Source organism: Chlamydotis macqueenii, chromosome 7 (genome assembly GCF_036417535.1).
Source record: "Chlamydotis macqueenii isolate bChlMac1 chromosome 7, bChlMac1.mat, whole genome shotgun sequence".
NCBI classification, from domain to species: Eukaryota; Metazoa; Chordata; class Aves; order Otidiformes; family Otididae; genus Chlamydotis; species Chlamydotis macqueenii.
Genome location: NC_141562.1, coordinates 16,183,661 through 16,201,204, shown reverse-complemented (window position 1 = coordinate 16,201,204; position 17,544 = coordinate 16,183,661). Strand labels below are relative to the sequence as shown.

The window sequence follows — 17,544 nt, the reverse complement described above, 5'->3', positions numbered from 1 at the left end:
TAATTCACAGCAATATAGATTGCTAGAGTAGATATTATGACATTTCTTTTCAGTGGACCACAGTTCCTATCCAGCAGAGCAGAGCAGACACTCCTTTAAGAAATGATGGCAGTCAACTTTACGTATACAAACTACTAATTAGCAGGCTGAACATTCCTGTTCCAAGATACTCAGTGTACCTCCCAGGGCCAGCGCTTGCTTTTACATTTGGATTTCCTGGTACCAAACCGCCTGGTCACTTCTACGCTGCATTAGAGGTTTGAGTGTGGATTTCTTTAGCTATGGAACTGCCCCGTTCCTTTATAAGCATTAAGGCATTAAATGACTGCAGCCTGTAACAGGCCAAAATACAGGTGAAGGACAGCTGTCTGGAATCATCACACGTGCTACTTCCAGTAATTTTTGTCTTGAAAAGTGGGGAATAACTTCTAGACGATACACACGAACATCTAGAAGACAGATCCAGTTGCTACTCAAGGACTTTCACTTGGATTCCCCTTCCAGAGGCAGGTCTGGCCGGGAGGCTGCATGCACTCAAATTCCACACCCCAGGAGAGGGGAAAACTGCCAGAGCGAGGCAGAGAGAAGGCAGGCTCCAAAGCCTAAAATGCACAACTTGTACAAGTGTTCTGGGACCTCTGCCTTTGTGCTAACACACGCACTGGCGAAATATAGAAAAGGGGAATCACCACCAAGACCATGGTGAAAATACAGGAGACTACAGAGACTTCTTGAGATGGGAAGTAAAAATTTCAGTGTTTAAGTATTTATACCGATTACATAATTTATTATTAAATAACAAAATAATTCTACGTTGTTGTATCTCTGCACATTTACCAGCAGCGTGAGGTGATTCCATCAGCTTCTCTTTTCCAGTGAAGGATTCCTACACCACCCCTAAGAGTTTTCTTCCTATGTATGGAAAAGAAACTGTTCTTTCCCGGCTCACTTTTCCCTACAGGGAGGAAAGAAGAACACGGGGAAAGCTCCTACAGCTTTTCAAAGTGGGGTGACAATCCTCACACTGTTCTTCAGTAACTCCAGAGCAGTCCAGGTGCAGTTAAGTGTATTCTCTTTACCCACCTGATCGGCTCAAAAAGCACACGCAATGCAAAAAACGTGAACATTAATGCTGAAAATTATACCCAAATAGTTTTGGGTAGCTCTAGTTCAGGACAAAAGAGATCCTGAGCAGTATTTTCTCCATTTTGTAGGGATTGCAGGCTGTAAGGCAAAACCAGCCTTTGCAAGAGGAACGTCTATGGAGAATTTCATCACAGCGCTCCTTTTGAGCCACCCCACTGCAGAGAAAACGCTTTGCCATCTAGAGAAGCGTGTACGGAGCAATTTAATTCACAAGACATTTCTGTTACCTGTGGGATGAGAGAAACACGGATCTCTCTTGGTAATGTGGCGTACCTGATTTCGGCTAGAGGTTTCAGTTGCGTGCAAGCCCAAGAACTAAATGCTCTGAGCATGAAGTCAGGCGTTTTATTGGAGCTGAAATGCTGTTCCTTGCCCAGCAAGTAAGCGCTCACAAACACTGCCATATTTAAAGAACCTTCACAAAGTTTTATAAAAGGAAAATCATCTGCCTTCACCAAGTTTTCTGAAAGGAGAGGAACTCGCATGGAATTTTCCACTAAGCCTCACTCCACTTTCTGTCATCTTCTGCAGCAGACACAACTGGACCTACCGGAACAGACGTAATTAAAGTGGGCGAGAGAAACGGCAAATCTGACAAGCCTTCCCCGTGCGGAAGAACTGAATTACCCATTTCTTAACACCTCGTATCCACTCTCTGGTGAAAATTACAGGCGGCTGAGGAGGATCTGTAATAACTTTTCTCCAAAGTTGTTTAAATCACTATTTATTTCATTGTGAAAAATCACTGTAATTTCAAACATGACCCAGCTACCCACCTCCCTAACGTCACCAAAGACTGCAGTGGGTGGTTAAATGTTGTCTTTTCAGAGATTAATATTTACTGTCACTCCAGTGCTCAAATGAGAGGAGAAAGAGCAGAATAACCTCTGCAGTGACTAACTTAGTTAATGATACAGTCCTTTGATCTGTTAATGAATTATACAAAGTGGTCTAATTTTGTAAATTTACTTCAAATGGCTCAGAAACCTCTTTGGGCAGAAGTACTTCAGCCTGAAAAGGTCTCCAAATTGATTTCCCTTTGCTGTGCTTGTATCTTCTGTACGGCACATGAAAAATCACAATTATTTTGTTATTATTATTTTGTTTTTATGTCCTGCATGAAATATTAAAGCCTTTATAAAACCAAGGAGAGCTCAATCGTTTACATTTTAGGAGGAAAATTCAATAAATTTCTGAAGATGGTGGTGAAATAAATACATATCTGTGTGAAACAGATAAGTACACAGATACAAAATTCTGGGACAGTTGCTTTCCGCAAATATTTTCAGGACAGAATGCGACAATTTTAAAACAAGCTAATGCAATGTCTTCTGGCAAAGGTTATCCTTAAAAGCTTACCCTTAGCAGTGAGATTCTTATGCTACACTCGCTGGCCTCACGGTGTTTGTGAAGGTAATGACTTCCCAAGCTAATTTTGAGAACTCGAAACCTGGCCATGTTTTTTTTTGTTTTTTGTACTCATTCAGAAGATTCATTCACTGTGAAATATTGACACATCTGTCAGAGACTTCCATGCACAAGGGACAGAACAGCATGAAACACACGTTAAAATACTCCAATCTGGCAGAAAAGAGGTTTTTGGAGCACGGAGACCGAGGAATGTGGCTCCGGGCCACTTTCCAAGACCGTGGCAGATATGCCAGATACTCCTCTGAGATGACTGAGGGTATGGTTACGGCACAACTGATGGCTGAGGCACTGCTCGCTGCCGAGACCTGCTGGGAGCTGGAAACAAGCTGCTCCAGCGACCGCCAAAGGAGAATTTGCGGAGATGGTGACAGGGTGAGGTACTATCTGCTCTTGCCGTGCCACCCGCTGCAGCACTCGCGCTCTCAGCCCGACGACACGCATGTCGCTCTTTGTTCCAGCCAAGCTCATCCCATCCCGTTTTCAAACCTGGAAGAACCGTCTGTATTTTGCTGCTGGCTCTTCTGGCTCCAGAACAGTCTGGGAGCATCTCAAACACAGCCTAAGTCCAAGAGATTTATGCTACGCCATGGTAAAGAACACCTCTCCACTCTGAAAACAGAAGCCCAGGAAGGCTACAGATTACTGTGTGAAGAAAAAACTGTACAGTGCAGCACGCTAAGGTGAAATGAAAGGCTTAGCAAAGTGGACCAAACTTCTCCTGTTGGTCACTGAAAAGATTCTTCGTGTCTCTGGCCAACACCTGACACTTCTGGAAAGCTAAATCTCAAGTGTTAAGCAAGCAGATGCCTTTATTATTTTTAGCTCTAGGAAATGGAGAGCCCACAAATACAGACTATTTATTGCCTGAACAGCGTAATTCGTGTTTCTGATGTTAGAATCTATCAGAGCTGACTTACACCCGGCTCAAAACAGAGAGAGAAAAGGGGAACAGGTCCTAAATCTCCAGAAGGAAATCTGCTGGTATTTTTTTCCTAGCACCACTGATTAAAGTGACAGAAGAGTACAAGGATTGTTTTTAAACTATTTGCTGTAGTATTTTCTTTCCCGTGTTGCCCAATTCATGGTTATGTGCCTAATGACACCGAGTACAGAAGATCACCCTTGTTTTACAAAAAGAAGCTAAAAGTGAAAACCTGACTCCTGGAAGCTGACGATGCTGTGGTGTGTGAGCGCTATTAAAATAAATTTTACCAAAAGGATTGTAGCTGGCTTCCAGTATGATAAAACATTTCACTTTTATTGCAAAGCATTAATGGTTCCAATTAACACCTCCCCACACCCCCCATTTTATATCTGCTAGGCCTGAATAACGACACCCTGTTACCAATATTCGCAATTAAAATTTTAGGTAATGACACTAGTGGTATTAATTGTACCAGCACAATTTTTAAAAATTCTGCTTTCCCTTACAGCTTCATCACCCAAAGAAGATCACAGTGAAGCGATACAGCTCACTGAGACGCGCTGCCTCGACCTTTTGGAGATGAGCTTTGTTCATCGTCCTGGATTTTGACAGACGCGGGTTCTGCGCTCGGCGTTGGCAGGCTCCACTGTGGCTGGCATTAGGGGCAGCTCTGAACCCAGTTCAGCCTGCAAAGTGGGCAAATCTGCAAGCAAAGAAGTCCTGGACCCCTGCCTTCTCCAGAGGAGGGGGAAAATGTGGATTTGGGGGAGCCAGTGCTGTCAGGCAGCCAGTTGTGCTCCCCATCAAAACACCCCCTTGCTCATTTTCAAGTCTTTTAGCCAAAACCGAGATCATTGCAGCGAGCGCTCCTTGCCGAATCTAAATGCAAACCCAGTCAGCTGTCTGATATTTGTAGAGTAAATAAATTTATTACCCTATGAGTTGATCTTTGTTTTGTTCCACAAGGGTGGGAGGAACGTTAGAGACGATGACTTGCATGTCCAACTGATTGACCACAGAGACCTGGAAACAAAAGAGTGAAATTCAATTGGCACTCCCGTGCATAACATCCTCCGCACGCAAAAAGAACGGAACAATTACTTTCCTGCCTTCATAGCCACGCTCTGTCGTACCGTTTTCTCATTCTAATTCCAAATAAGAGAGCTGGGAAATCCTGCTTTGCTTGGCAGTCAAATAAACAAACCGGGCAGATTTAACTAGGACTGTAATTGCAGGACTGCAGCAGAATTACAGATTTTTTTTTGTAAGGGAGGGACTACAAAACCTGTTCTTCACAGTTTAGGCTTTACTTACAGAATCAGGGATCTCCCACGTGCCATATTCAGAATCACTTATGAGCATTTTGGTATTTTTGATGACTTGACAGGAAAACCCAACCTTGGAAATATGCAGCTTGCACCAACGTGAATGCAAATACCAGAATATTTCAACTAAATCAATGGTACATTTTTAGAAAACCACAAAGGAAGTTGTTCATCTATTTTGAAGTTGTTAGCTAAGTTATTTTAATTTCCAATTTTTTATTTAGCTTCTTCCTATACATGGGATAAAACTGTGCACAACCATGTGCATTTTACAATTGCACTTTTAAATAAAAGGACTGGAAAAATGCCTCATTAATATACTCGATGCTCGTATGCTTTATTAAAAAAAGAAAAAAAAATATCCAGGATTACACAAAAGAACCAGTTGAGCTCAGGACAAATCTCTCTGTAACTTTAACTCTTCTGTTTCTCAGAAGGCTGGGCGGTCAGCGTGCAGAAGGGACCACACGCGCGCATCAGACTCAGCAGCTTTGGCAAACTCTGCTTCACATCTCCTCATCTAGTCTCCTCAAGCTACTTCATCTGAAAAAAAGGCTGCTTTTCCAGAAAATGACTGTATGCTGCTTCCTCCCTTTTAAGTATTTATTTCACTAGCACAGCCAACCTCCCCTCAGGTTGTGAAAGGAACGGTTACTTCCCAGACTGGTGGAGAAAATAAAATATTTCTGAAAACTTGGCTCATGTCCACACAGGCGTGACAGCAACCATGATACTTCAAACCTATTCTCCCTGTAGAGGACTCTGGAGGTAAATTTGGCAAATTAGGACAATGTTAAACCTGATAAATTTAAAAATCAGAGTTAGTGGATTCAATTCTAAAAGAAAAAAACAACCCCTGATTTTCAAAAGAGCAGTCTGAGCCCTGATAGCACTTCAGCAGACAAGCCGTAATCCACTTTCACATCAAACGCTGCTGCTCCAGCTTTGAAGCTTAATTCAACTTTAAATATTTAAATGCTCTTGAAATGTCATCAGATGCACTGCTCAGCATGCACAGACTTCTGTGTAAGAAAAACAGAATTATAATGAACTCACAATAAATTTTAGGCTGCGAGCATTGAAAGGAACTCTAAAGCAATGAGCAGTTTAATAGAATTAATGACATTGGCCAATTGAGGCAACGGCTACGCATCTATCGACTGAGTAACGCAGAAATGCAACACTTAAAAAAAAAAAGGCAATGGTTCTTTTGATATGCAAGGAATCACAATTACGACTACTTGTTCATACACAAAAATACAAATTGACACACATGCATGACGAGCTACAGGAAAACAAGAGTGTTGAACAAAAATCAAGAAGTTGTCAGGGTTTCCTTAGCAACATTAACTTGCTTGCTATCCACTTCTGCAAAGGCTTTCATTTTTCAATTATTAAAAACAGCATTAAGTTGGGGAACTCAGTCCAATGTAAGAAAAGCTGTGGGGAGAAACTTCCCTTCCACCTCAGGAGAGATGGAGAGATGCTGGGAACAGAGGTGGGAAAGCAAAGGCTTTTCCTGAGGCACCACCCTCACCACTCTCTGGAAGGTTTTAGGGCACCAGAAGTGTCTGTTTCAGCTTGAATTAAATAAGTAGCACAAAAAAAAAAAAAAAAAAAAAAAGGAAGTTTGCAGGAGAGAGCATATAATTGTTGATAACCACCATCCCCCAAGCGATATCCCTTTGATCCCATGCTTCATTCACTAAGCACTTCCCAATTTTTAAGTGAAGCGAGGCAGAGCCCACAGTCCAATGGATTCCTGGGAGCAGCTTACGCTGAGAGCTGCATGAGGAAAGGGCCTTGAGACCCCCCAAGCCCCAACAAACACTTCATTAAAGATGGTATCACAGCGAATATTCACTATCCACACTTACTTAGTACCTTTAAGTGCTTACTTGCAGCAATGTTTTTTTTTTTAATGTAATTTCTTGTTTCCTTCTTCTGCCTCACGGGGGCTAAAAAGGGAAATTCCATCACACGGAACCAAACTGTAGATCCACAGATGTCTAACTTGGGCCATGCTGCCAGTCCCGGCCAGCAGGAACAGACTGTCCCACGGCCCGGCCCCGACAGCACGAAGACAGTGGGTCTGGCGGCTTACGCGGCTCACGGAGCTGTGCCAGGGCTATGAGGGGGTGTCCTGGTCCCAGTTTTGGTGGATACCTCGCTCAGGTTCTTTGCGGTACTGTCCCTCTAGAGTCATCGCACCACTCCTCTCTAGGCCTCCTCCCAAAGCAACCCTATCTTCTCCCCCCACATCTTATTCTTCAGCACGTAACTAAATAAATTTCCCTTATGCATGTGCACTCCGTGAGCTTGCATCGAGAGGAAAAACAGCTCCCGGTCTGAGCACCTGCCACCACAGCGACAGCAGGATGATTCTGTTCACATCATGAGGTCCGGGAACAGCCTCGTCTGGTTAGAAAGGATCTTCACATGATGGTGTTACCTACTCTAAGCTTTCCCACCTTGCTCAAAACCACTGTCCCAGAGCGCTCATCGCTCGCTAAGACAACCTAAAGATACCTCTATAAATCAATGAGACACGCTTCACTTTCTAATTTTAATGTCAATACTGCCTGGCTGTATTTTAATACACTATTGCCGCATAAATGGCATGAGAATGCCCCATCATTTTGAGAGGTCGGGCACGAGGACATCGTACATTACGTTTATTTGCTGAACACCTGCATAACTCAGTATTCCAAGCGTTATGGCTGTCATCTGTATCATCTGACAGCGCTCCCAGGAACGAGGTAATGCACCTCATCCCTGCGACATTATGCTAATACTAATCCAATCCATCAAGTTATATAGGCTTTCAAGAAGTTCAGCTTTGGTGGCTCCCGTGACTGGACTAAGCCGATGTCTTTTACTCGGCACAGAAACACGAGCTCAAAGCCTAAAGCAGGTGCCAGTTTTGAAACGCTGCTTCCCTGAAAACTTAAAGTACGGTCTCAGCTCAAGATTATTCCTTGCATCTCCCTTCCAGACAGGAGCAACTAAGACATGGCAACCTTGGCTTTTCCCAGAAAGTCAACCAAGTTCTAGCTTTCAGAGCCTGTCTGCTCAGATACTTGCCTGCACTGGAAGCCAGATACACCAGATCTCATGTTTCATGCAAACCATTAGAATCCAAACTGAACCATTAACAATGGCTCATTGAAAAAACACAATACTGCACATCGTGTCCAGGGGGGTAGCTCAAATCAGCATCTCTGCCACGAAACAGGAACATGTTTCAGATGGTCATAAAAGCTTTCGGTTTAAAAAAAAAAAAAATATTCCAGTGACTTAAAAAGATTAAGTACACTTTATAGCCTTCCTATTGGTCTGCCTGGAATTAAACTTTATGTAGTGTTTGCATTTCCTCAGGAATTATTCCATAAAGATAACGCCTGGGTCATACTTACAAGTACTTCTGCTTTGCTGCTCAGCCCTTTTCCGTAATTGTCAGTCGCAATGACCTGAAACTTGAAATAGGATCTTCTCATATTTTTGAACAGCATAGCAGTTTTTATTAGCCCTGTGTAAGCTTCAATCACAAAACCTTCTTTACCGTCCTTGATTGGAGGGATGATGAGTCTGTAGTGCATGGCACTGTAATTCCCAGTGTCTTTATCATCGGCCTAATACAAAAAAAAGAAAACAAGCAGAGGAAAATAAAGTAAACATGCATGCAAAGAATCATTAAGCTTGTCCTTGGAATGAAGTCGCACATTGGTCCAGCAAATCTCTTCCAGTCTGACGTTTGAACCATTAGATCCCGGAGAGCAGCTATCGCTATTACTTTAGATGGTTCATTTAACTTTGCTGCATACAGTTTTGCTTTTCCAGCAACTTCTTTCTCCTGTGTTGGCACTAAACTGCTCAAAAAAAAGGAAAAAGAAGAAAAATATAAATGGACTGTTAAAAAAAAAAAAAAAAAAAGGCTTGAGTGTGGCATTCCTGTGCAAGGCTGCACAGGGGACTTGATGTACAGACCCAGCGCAGGACACAGCTGCCCTGGCGTTCTCCCGGTGATTAATTACTGCAGAATTAGGATGCAGTCTCGGCATCAATTAGGCAGCCCCAGGCGCTCTGTTATTTCACCTGCCTCGTGCCCGATAACCCCGCGTAGCCCCGGCTCTGGCCTCTCCAGACATACACCACTGCACAAATCACGCTCCTGCTCAAAAGGCAGTACCCGGATGGGAGTGGTCTTGGGGTCAGCGAGACGGTAGCTAATTAGTGCCCCTACCTTCACCCACTCATTAGACGTGGGCAGGCTTTTATCAAGATATTGGCACGACTGTGGCCCAAGCCGCCCAGAAGATGAGCTCCGCAATGACGCTGGCTGCCGCTCACCACAGAGGCAGATTGCTTAAAACGCTCCTTGCATCCTTTGTAAATGTTTTGTTTTCCTCTAAATCGACACAGCTTTATCTGGCTTGGCTACGAAAAGCACAAATACAGAATGTGTTAAAGTGCTTTCAGTTCTACAGTTTTTTTGAAGTCTTTTACAATCAAGATGAATATCTCTTGGGTGATCACAAACCCCTTCATGTGCATTTTTAGGAAAGATGGGGAAGGTTAAAATTTTCTGCAATGTCAGGGAAAGTGTAAAGATACTGGTGAGCTTTTCCAGAGCGCCCCCGCTATCCCATTGGCACGGGTAAATACAACCGCAAAGCTTCCTGAGGCCAGCAGACGGGAGCCTGACAGGTGGATTTTCAGGACTAGGCTCATTTTTGGCTTTCCGTCTGACAAGTAAATTGCTGCAGGAACACATCAACGTAAAGGCACGCTGCACGGCACGAGGAGGTGGCTGTACCTAAAAACCACGCTGACAAGTGAGTGCTAACAGTCCTGACGATTGAGAGCTAAATGTCAGCGCTCAGCACCGAACTCAAGCCAGGCCAGTTAAGAAGCGCGTAAATGCCTGAATTGCACAACGGGTTACCGTCATTCCTCCAGCGACCGCACCGGCTCCCGTGACCTTACCGGACCCCCACTCCCCCCATGGTTCCATCCGATGTACTCTCAAATCAGCGTGCTGTGGCGGGTTCATCGAGGCCCACCCAGCGGCTCTCTCGTCACCCTCCTCAACGGGACGGGGGAGAAAATTCAACAAAAAAAGCTCCCGGGTTGAGATATGGACAGGGAGCTGACTTGTCAATCACTGTCATGGGCAAAACAGACTCAACGTGAGGAAAGTGAATGTAATTTCCTGCCACATAAACTACATCTGGGTGATAAGAAACAGAGACAAAAATTGAACCATCACCTGAGCCGTGCCTGGCCACGGGGCTCCGGGAACCGTCCGTGCCCGGCCCAGGGCAGCACGGGCCCCTCCTCACAGAGACCCCGCAGCCCCTGCCTGTGCACGAGCACATCTAAAACTCAAATATTTCAGTTCAGATCAAAGGAAATCTTAAAACTACAACTAAAAGATCCCACGTGATTACAATTACTACTAAAATCACTGTTACTAAAGAAACATTTAAAATCCGCACGATAACAGAAATAAACCATCCTTGCAAATAAGCAAGCTGTAGGTTACAGAGGCGTTTGCGGTACCTTCTCTCGGTGCTTTCTGGATCAATTTTGCCTGTGTGTTCTAGGAGAGCTTTGCATCCTCCACGTACACAAAAAAAAAGATCAGGAAGCCTTTGCCTGTAGCAGCAGGGGATTAACCCGAGGTACAACATATCCAGAAAAACAACTATGCGCCGCTGGGGAGATGGGAAGGAAACCTCTTCAGAAATGGTTTCAATGGGGGGGGGGGGGGGGGGGGGGCGGGGAAGGCAGCTAAATGTTAAAAATGTTCACTTCTTCGCCTCGTACCTGACAAATCACTGTGTGCATACACCCAAAACCAAGCAAGTACAGGTTGTACAACACAGTTCAGTTTAAAACCACAAATAATATAGAAAAGTCTGGCAAAAACCACTGGCATGTATATCCACACTTGACTTTGCACGCTGGTGTTGGAGCTGGGGGAAAGAAGAAGTAACTCCTCTAACACCCCCCGGCACGCGTTTTGGCAGACAGGAACAGGTAGCAGAGCACTACCTGCTCCGGCTCCATCGGGGTCCTCACCGCAGCGAGACAGGGTTTGCAGGACTGCCCGGCTAACGGCCGCAGGCTCTCTGGAGGGGCCATGCGAGACGAGCGTGACGCCCTTTCCATAAAATGCCAATTTCTTTGTTAAAATGGATTTATTAGATCGGCTCAGCTGGGCCAGAAGCCTATCATTGTTTTTATTATTAGCAAATTCTAGCTTAGTAGAAAGATACGACTTTTAAAAGAAGTATGTTTCAATAACAACAGAAATCAATTTCACCTTCAGTATTTCACGCCTGTATACGTGTGCAGCTAAGGCCAAACAACATTTGGATCCAAATTAAGGTATCAATATTGCAGGCACGGACGTTAAACGAAGTTGGCCTTTCCGAACAAACACCACGCTAGTTCAAGTTGCTTAGCAGTAATGGTACGATAGTCTTGCAGCGGAGTTCAATGCATGAAACGAAATTTTAGGCACACATCCTGTAAAATCTGGCCATTCAGACACCCAAAGCTGGTGGATTTGCTACGAGTTAATTTTCAGAGGGTTCTGAAACTCAGTGGCGCTCCAGAGACATCGACGGCCTCAGTATCGTTACAGTTCAGCCTACCTCCATCCCAAAAACCACCTCCGCGCAGATGAGCAAAGCCAGGTGCAAAACAGCCTGAGGAACTCGGAAAATATCATCAGATGCAAATCCATTTCCCCCCGCCTTTTCACCGCTATTTTATACTTGGATCAAACCTCACGACACCGAGCATAATGTTTGGCTTTGCAGGACCACCAGAGAGAGCTTGTGAGCTGCTGATGCTGACGTCCCAACTTCCTTAATACGGAGCGAGGGTGTTCGCTATTCCTGTAATTTGTCCTAAAGGTAAACATTTTTGACACTTCATTAAGAAGAGATATACGACATCTCAAGAGCTGCATTACGGCTGTCAAAGAAGAGAAAGAGCTATACTTAATCTTCATATTGCAGCAGCGTATCTTCCTTTTGTTATGTGCAAGAAATACAGACGTCACCTAAACTCTGCTATGATTGAGTACGGATAAATATGTATGATTTGAGGAACCACCAGGCCAAATTCACCCCTCCCGTCACCGAGCGTAAGCGTGCCCATGCACGTGGAGTTTCATTGGCATCACCATGCGCTGCCTTCAGAGAAGAGGTGCAACTGTTGGGGTGCTCCTTGACCCCACCGCAAAAGCACAGCACACCAGCCAGAAATACGCTGCTCAGGCTGTCGGCACTGAGTTTGCTCTCAGATAACCGACGTCTAATTCAGCCCAGCAATGAGATGAAGGGTACGGCTGCTTTGCTGCCAACAAAAAGTCTGGGACAAAACCAGGCTGATGACCATGAGCTCGAAAGTGCTAGGGACAGGTAACAGTGTAAAAAAGCACAGTAGTGAAGAAATACAGCAAAAAAGAGAGGAAACTGCAATAGATATAACAAACCTACTGGCTTAAATGTCTGTAAATCACAAAGGAAAACCTTCTCTTCATCAGCACAATGGCAGATGGGGCTTTAGAACTGACAATATTCAACAATTTGTAAATTCCTACCGGCAAAAATGTTCTTGTTCTGAAAGCTACTTCATGTGCCAGGCACTGACTGGAAACAGTTGAACCTGCCATCTGCTTGGTGGCACTAAGCTATGAAGGAGGAAAAAAACCCAACAGCGCAGCCCCATTCATTTTACACGCCCTGTTAGCATCCTCAGGCTCCTGCTTACAGGTGACCCTGCTAGGGAGACTGGAAACACTTAAAATTAACAATTGCATTTACCTCTAAGCAGCTGGTTTGAACATAGCTCGCGCTGCTGATAAAAACTGCAGTCATCTGATGATTATGCAACAGCTTCACGAGGTACAGTTAATGAAGATTTTAACGCTCACCCCAAACACGCTAGCCCATGGGAAATTTTGGTGACAATATCAGAGCGTTACTGCCACACGCCACTGCTTTCACAAGTCTCTCCGTGTGAGGGGATAAGTGCCCTGCAGTAATGCTGTGATTGCGCACACGTAGCTGCACCACACACTGCGATGCGATATTCCCTGTGGAAACGCGTAGGCTTCAGAAATGTGAAATAATCACCTTTCATGAGGGCTGTGTGGAGCCAAAGATTAATTAATTTCTGCTTTAAATGCACTGTTAGTTAGGTACTACAACAAAAAGGAGAGGAACGGACTCTGCTAAGGATATTGCTGATCACTGCCCAGCCCGCAGCGAGTAAACCTCAGCTCCACGGAAGCTTCTGAGAAATACAGGTAGTAAGAAAAAAAAAGTGAATGGGAATTGTTCACTTTTTCCTCCAATGGTGTCAGAACACTCCACGTGTGAAAACCTGGATCGATTTTGATAGGCTGTCTCATGGGAAAAAAAATGTTGAATAGGGGGTGTTCCCAAACTCTTATTTGGAAAAAAAAAAAATCGGTTTTATAGCATTTTCCTGCTATGCCAATAGCAGTTACTGCTCCATACAGGAGGTTTATGTGTACATGCTGGGAGGGAGTGCAGACCACGCAGCTGATCTTCCACGGGATGGGAATGATCCAGCATGGCAAACACTCCAGGAATACTCCCCTCTTCCAGCCCCTGCAGCAGGAACTTTACTCTGAAAGGCATGTGCAGGACTAAGAGTCCAAAAAATGTTAGAAAATAACACAGTAATTGAAATAATCTAACATTACATTTGAAATAAATCACAAAGGGCAGTAGCTTTTCCGAATGCTGCCGAAGGAAAACAATACTACTGTTTTTTATAGTAAGAGGTTTCGCAAGCCAACAGATTATCTAGAGACATGTTCTTTGAAAGAAATTACCTGCGCGCTTGGAATTGCTGTAATATAGCTCTTAGCAGGGCAAGCAGCTTCCTGTCAGAGGCCAGATGTTTCAGCAGCTGTGCCTGTTTGAGGGCGTGCTGTTGTCACCGCAAATAGGCTTCCAAGTGGATTTGTACTTCTACCAAGTATGTCTTCTCCCTACGGACTGCTCTCTGTGATTGATAAATCGTATTTTCACTAATAAAAGATTGTGACTGGCAAAGCAGTTCGTTTTTACAAAGAAGCGGTGCTCTTGTGTTCGTGCAAAAGCAAAATCAGAGAAAACTTTGCGTTTCACAGCAGACATCTGTCTCACGGTGCTGAGGGCTGAGGCTCACTTTTCCAGAACTTGCCCCTGTGAAGATCTACCAATCATCCCAAGGAAGAAGGGAATACTAAAAGAAATCCAGAGGTTATAGGGATGAATAGAAAATAACCGGAGATTTAACACGGATAAATGCATCTGGCCAAAAAAGTAACCCCGGTATTCTCTCTAGATGCAACACGTAACCACCCAGGAATTTTAAACATTTGTTCTGTCAATTGCTTTAGATCAGTATGCAACCGCTAAGATAGACTGCTTTCAAGGATTACGGTTAAGTAAAGAGTTAACCTTGTTCCCCTGTGTCTCATTCGGGTACAAACCTGTAGCATCAAATGGCTTTGTTTTATTTTGCTGTTCCATAGATCAAGATATTCAGAGTACTAAAGGACAAAGTTACATTATGAAGCCTATCAGAAAGGGGAACAAAATACAGAAAAGGTCTGAAATGAAAATTTGATCAACCATACTGTAAGAATCGAGTTTCCTTCAGGATGTAACTGCATTTCAGACCCGACTGGCTCCTATTATCATCATCAAACCTCTCTCCTGGCTTCTCCCTATCAGGGCCATTTCTATCAAACACAGGTCAGCTGCTCCCAGAGCCTTTGATTCACCGGCATTTATTTTGGCAAGCTTCCTTTCCCGCAAACACTTTCAGGACAAAAAATACCTTCATAAACTGAGGAGTAATTCAGGAAAGAACCTCTCACTTTCTTCGCTAGAATGAGCATCTCTGGTATTTCCTCATTTAAATGCACTTCAACAAACAAAACTAGAGAGACTAATACTGTAAAGGAAAATGTTTAAAAAGAAAGGGCCAATAACACATCGTCACAGGGAAAAGTCAATTCCTGATAGTAATTTCCCTAAAGATTGTGTTGATTGTGGTTTTGTTTTTACAGAACAGATTAAATATTGTGTACATGGCTAAAGAAGTCTGGTTCTAATTCTGAGGGGAAAACTAGGAGTTATAGGAAAATACCAGCGGCAAAACAAAACAACTAATTCTGATATAATGAAATGCAAAGCAAATCTCAAACCAGAAAATGAATAAATAAGTAGTTACGAGTATCACATCTGTTTTAATTAACATATTCATAACAAAAAGCAAGAAAAGGCCTTTATTCCTGGACATGGGCTCACATCCGTTGAAAATTCAGAGAAAAAAAAAGAGAATTGCAGAAACGTGCAGAGAACTTAAAAGACTACTATAACACTAGTCCCCATCAGGACTGTCCAACTCCTGAAACCTCCTTCCAAGCACCACCAGGACGGTAATTCCAGCGATGCTCCAGACCACTGCTCCAGGCCCAGTGCACGGGCTGACCCCAAATAACCACCAACCGAGACATTCTGCGGCTGTCTACCACCACGGCTTCAGACCACCCTCTCCTCCTGCATCAGATCATCGGTCTGGACTCAGAAGACCTCATCAGCGCACCGGAGATCTTTGAGAGGCTTTGGGGAAAAGGAGTAGGCTTAAAAAGATGGCTGCGCGAAAGTGCCTGCCAATTTGAGACGCGATCATCAGCCTCAGCTATCATTTCAAGAGAAACGGTATTTAACCCAGCTCCACCTTTCCTGCTGAGCTGTTAGCCACATAAACAGGGTCTTTCACATGCAAGGACTAAAGTCTCGGTTAAAAAGCGTCATTTTAATATATTCCTTTTATTATTTTCTTAGAGACATTAGTACTTAGCGCTTTCTGAGGATACTAGCCTTAAAACAATAATTTTCATATGGAATAATTCATATGGTGTATCACTAACCAAATTAATTCTAATTAAAAGTGACTTTTTGATAACGATTTGTGCTTTCTTTGGAGCTCAAGCTTCCTTTTTATCTCCTTATGGTAATCTTTATAAAAATCCAGAGCAAGACAACACATCACCCTGTTGTGAAAGGATTTTCTATTCAAATGAATCTGTTTAAGAGAGCAGTTGCTGCTGTGAGCAAAATTGCTGCGTCTTACAGAGCTGGGAGACGCAATCTGTCGTATCTGCCTTAGTCACACGCGTAACTAGTTTGATGATGAGAGAAGTGTTTATCCAATATTTTATTGGCCTATTTGTAGAAATTCAATTTCTGTGTAAGATTACGTACTCAGTACTAGTTTTCGTCTCTCATTCTTTTTGTGTTAGGTTATTTCTTACTCCCAGCAATACCCACTAGGCTGGGTGGCATAATTAGGGCCAACACTGGGGTGCTTTACAAAATATTTTTGAGGAAGGGAAGAACTGTGCTTTGACATGAGGGGTGAAATTTTGTTCAAGCCACTCAGTACAGAATGATTTAAGCAACTGAAGTTAAACCTATAAACGTTCAGCAGTATATTTGTGACAAATTTATCTAAAACAATTGACACAAATTGCTATATTAAAAATTAATGACTACAGCAAATCATTGAGTACTGTTAAAGAGGAACTAATTGCGACTTTTTTTTTCATTCAAAAGCTGTACTTTTTGCATAGAGCCATAAAGCTTGTCTTATTTTTACATACATTACACTTGTTAAAAATGAGCCATTCTTATGTGCCAACACTGTGCAAAGACAGAGAGCTAGTTGAGAATAATTTATTAAACACCAAAATGAGACAGAAGGGGAGATCTGCCTACAGCTCCAGGGAGTGTCAGCAGGCCGCCGATCACCCAGCGCGAAGCCTGAGCCAAATCTGCCCCGCGCGAGCCCCGCTCTCCTCTGGGAAAACGCAGGTGCAGGGCCGTGCAGAGAGCTGCGGGCACCGTAACACGTCCCTGGGCCAGGACAGTTGCGGGAAGAGGCCTCTGCGGATCTCGCTGGGGTAGGGATCACCTGGAGGCGAGGATCTGGGCAGAAACACGGCTGTTAATCCCAGCCTGCAACATACGCGCCTCCCCGTATTAACACCAACTCTGTTCGGATATTTCAGACTATTTTTCTTTCTAAATTTGCAGTTTAAACTATTGCAAATCTAGACACATTTTTTAAAACTTCAAATATTGCTTACCTCTTGCTTAATGTAAGCCATTTACTCTCTAAAATAAGGAGATGGTGAATTTCAAGCCAGATCATAAAATAATCTTCGAACCTCCTATTTACACTGGTAAACTACCTATAATTTAGTACTTCCTAGCTAATGTCTCTCAGCTCATCTTTTCTACTTCCTATTTGATAAAAAGGAATAATTATATTAGCTTAAACTGCCACTAAATGATAACTGCTGCCAGGTGTCTTCCATTGTCATTATTATGCTTAACTAACTTAATTACAGCAATGGCAAATAAAAGCAGGCATACCCTGAAATCACAGCTAACTGCAGGAGCCATACCAATATCTAAACAGCAGCCATTCTGATCACTGCAATTAACCCACCCATCCACTGCTTTTTTCCCCACAGTTATTCCACCAACAGCGACCGGACAAAGCAAACCTGTTTGCACAGGCCTGCTCCAGCTCCTCTTCCTCCTTGGGAGGACAACTCCTCACATTCCTCCCCTGCTCCAGCGTGGGGTCCCTCCCACGGGCCACAGT

At 43.7% G+C, this 17,544-nt stretch overlaps 1 protein-coding gene across 4 annotated transcripts in view; it reads right to left on the bottom strand.

Moving 5' to 3' along the window:
- The window catches only part of PCDH15 (protocadherin related 15), a 323,439-nt gene that overhangs the window by 32,700 nt on the left and 273,195 nt on the right, over window positions 1-17,544 (bottom strand). For all 4 annotated transcript variants that reach the window (XM_086752822.1, XM_086752821.1, XM_086752820.1 and 1 more), the window contains 2 exons: window positions 8,244-8,459; window positions 4,437-4,525 (listed from right to left, as the gene is read on the bottom strand). In XM_086752822.1, the coding sequence (XP_086608948.1) occupies window positions 4,437-4,525; window positions 8,244-8,459 (305 nt within the window). The remainder of the gene's footprint in view (window positions 1-4,436; window positions 4,526-8,243; window positions 8,460-17,544) is intronic.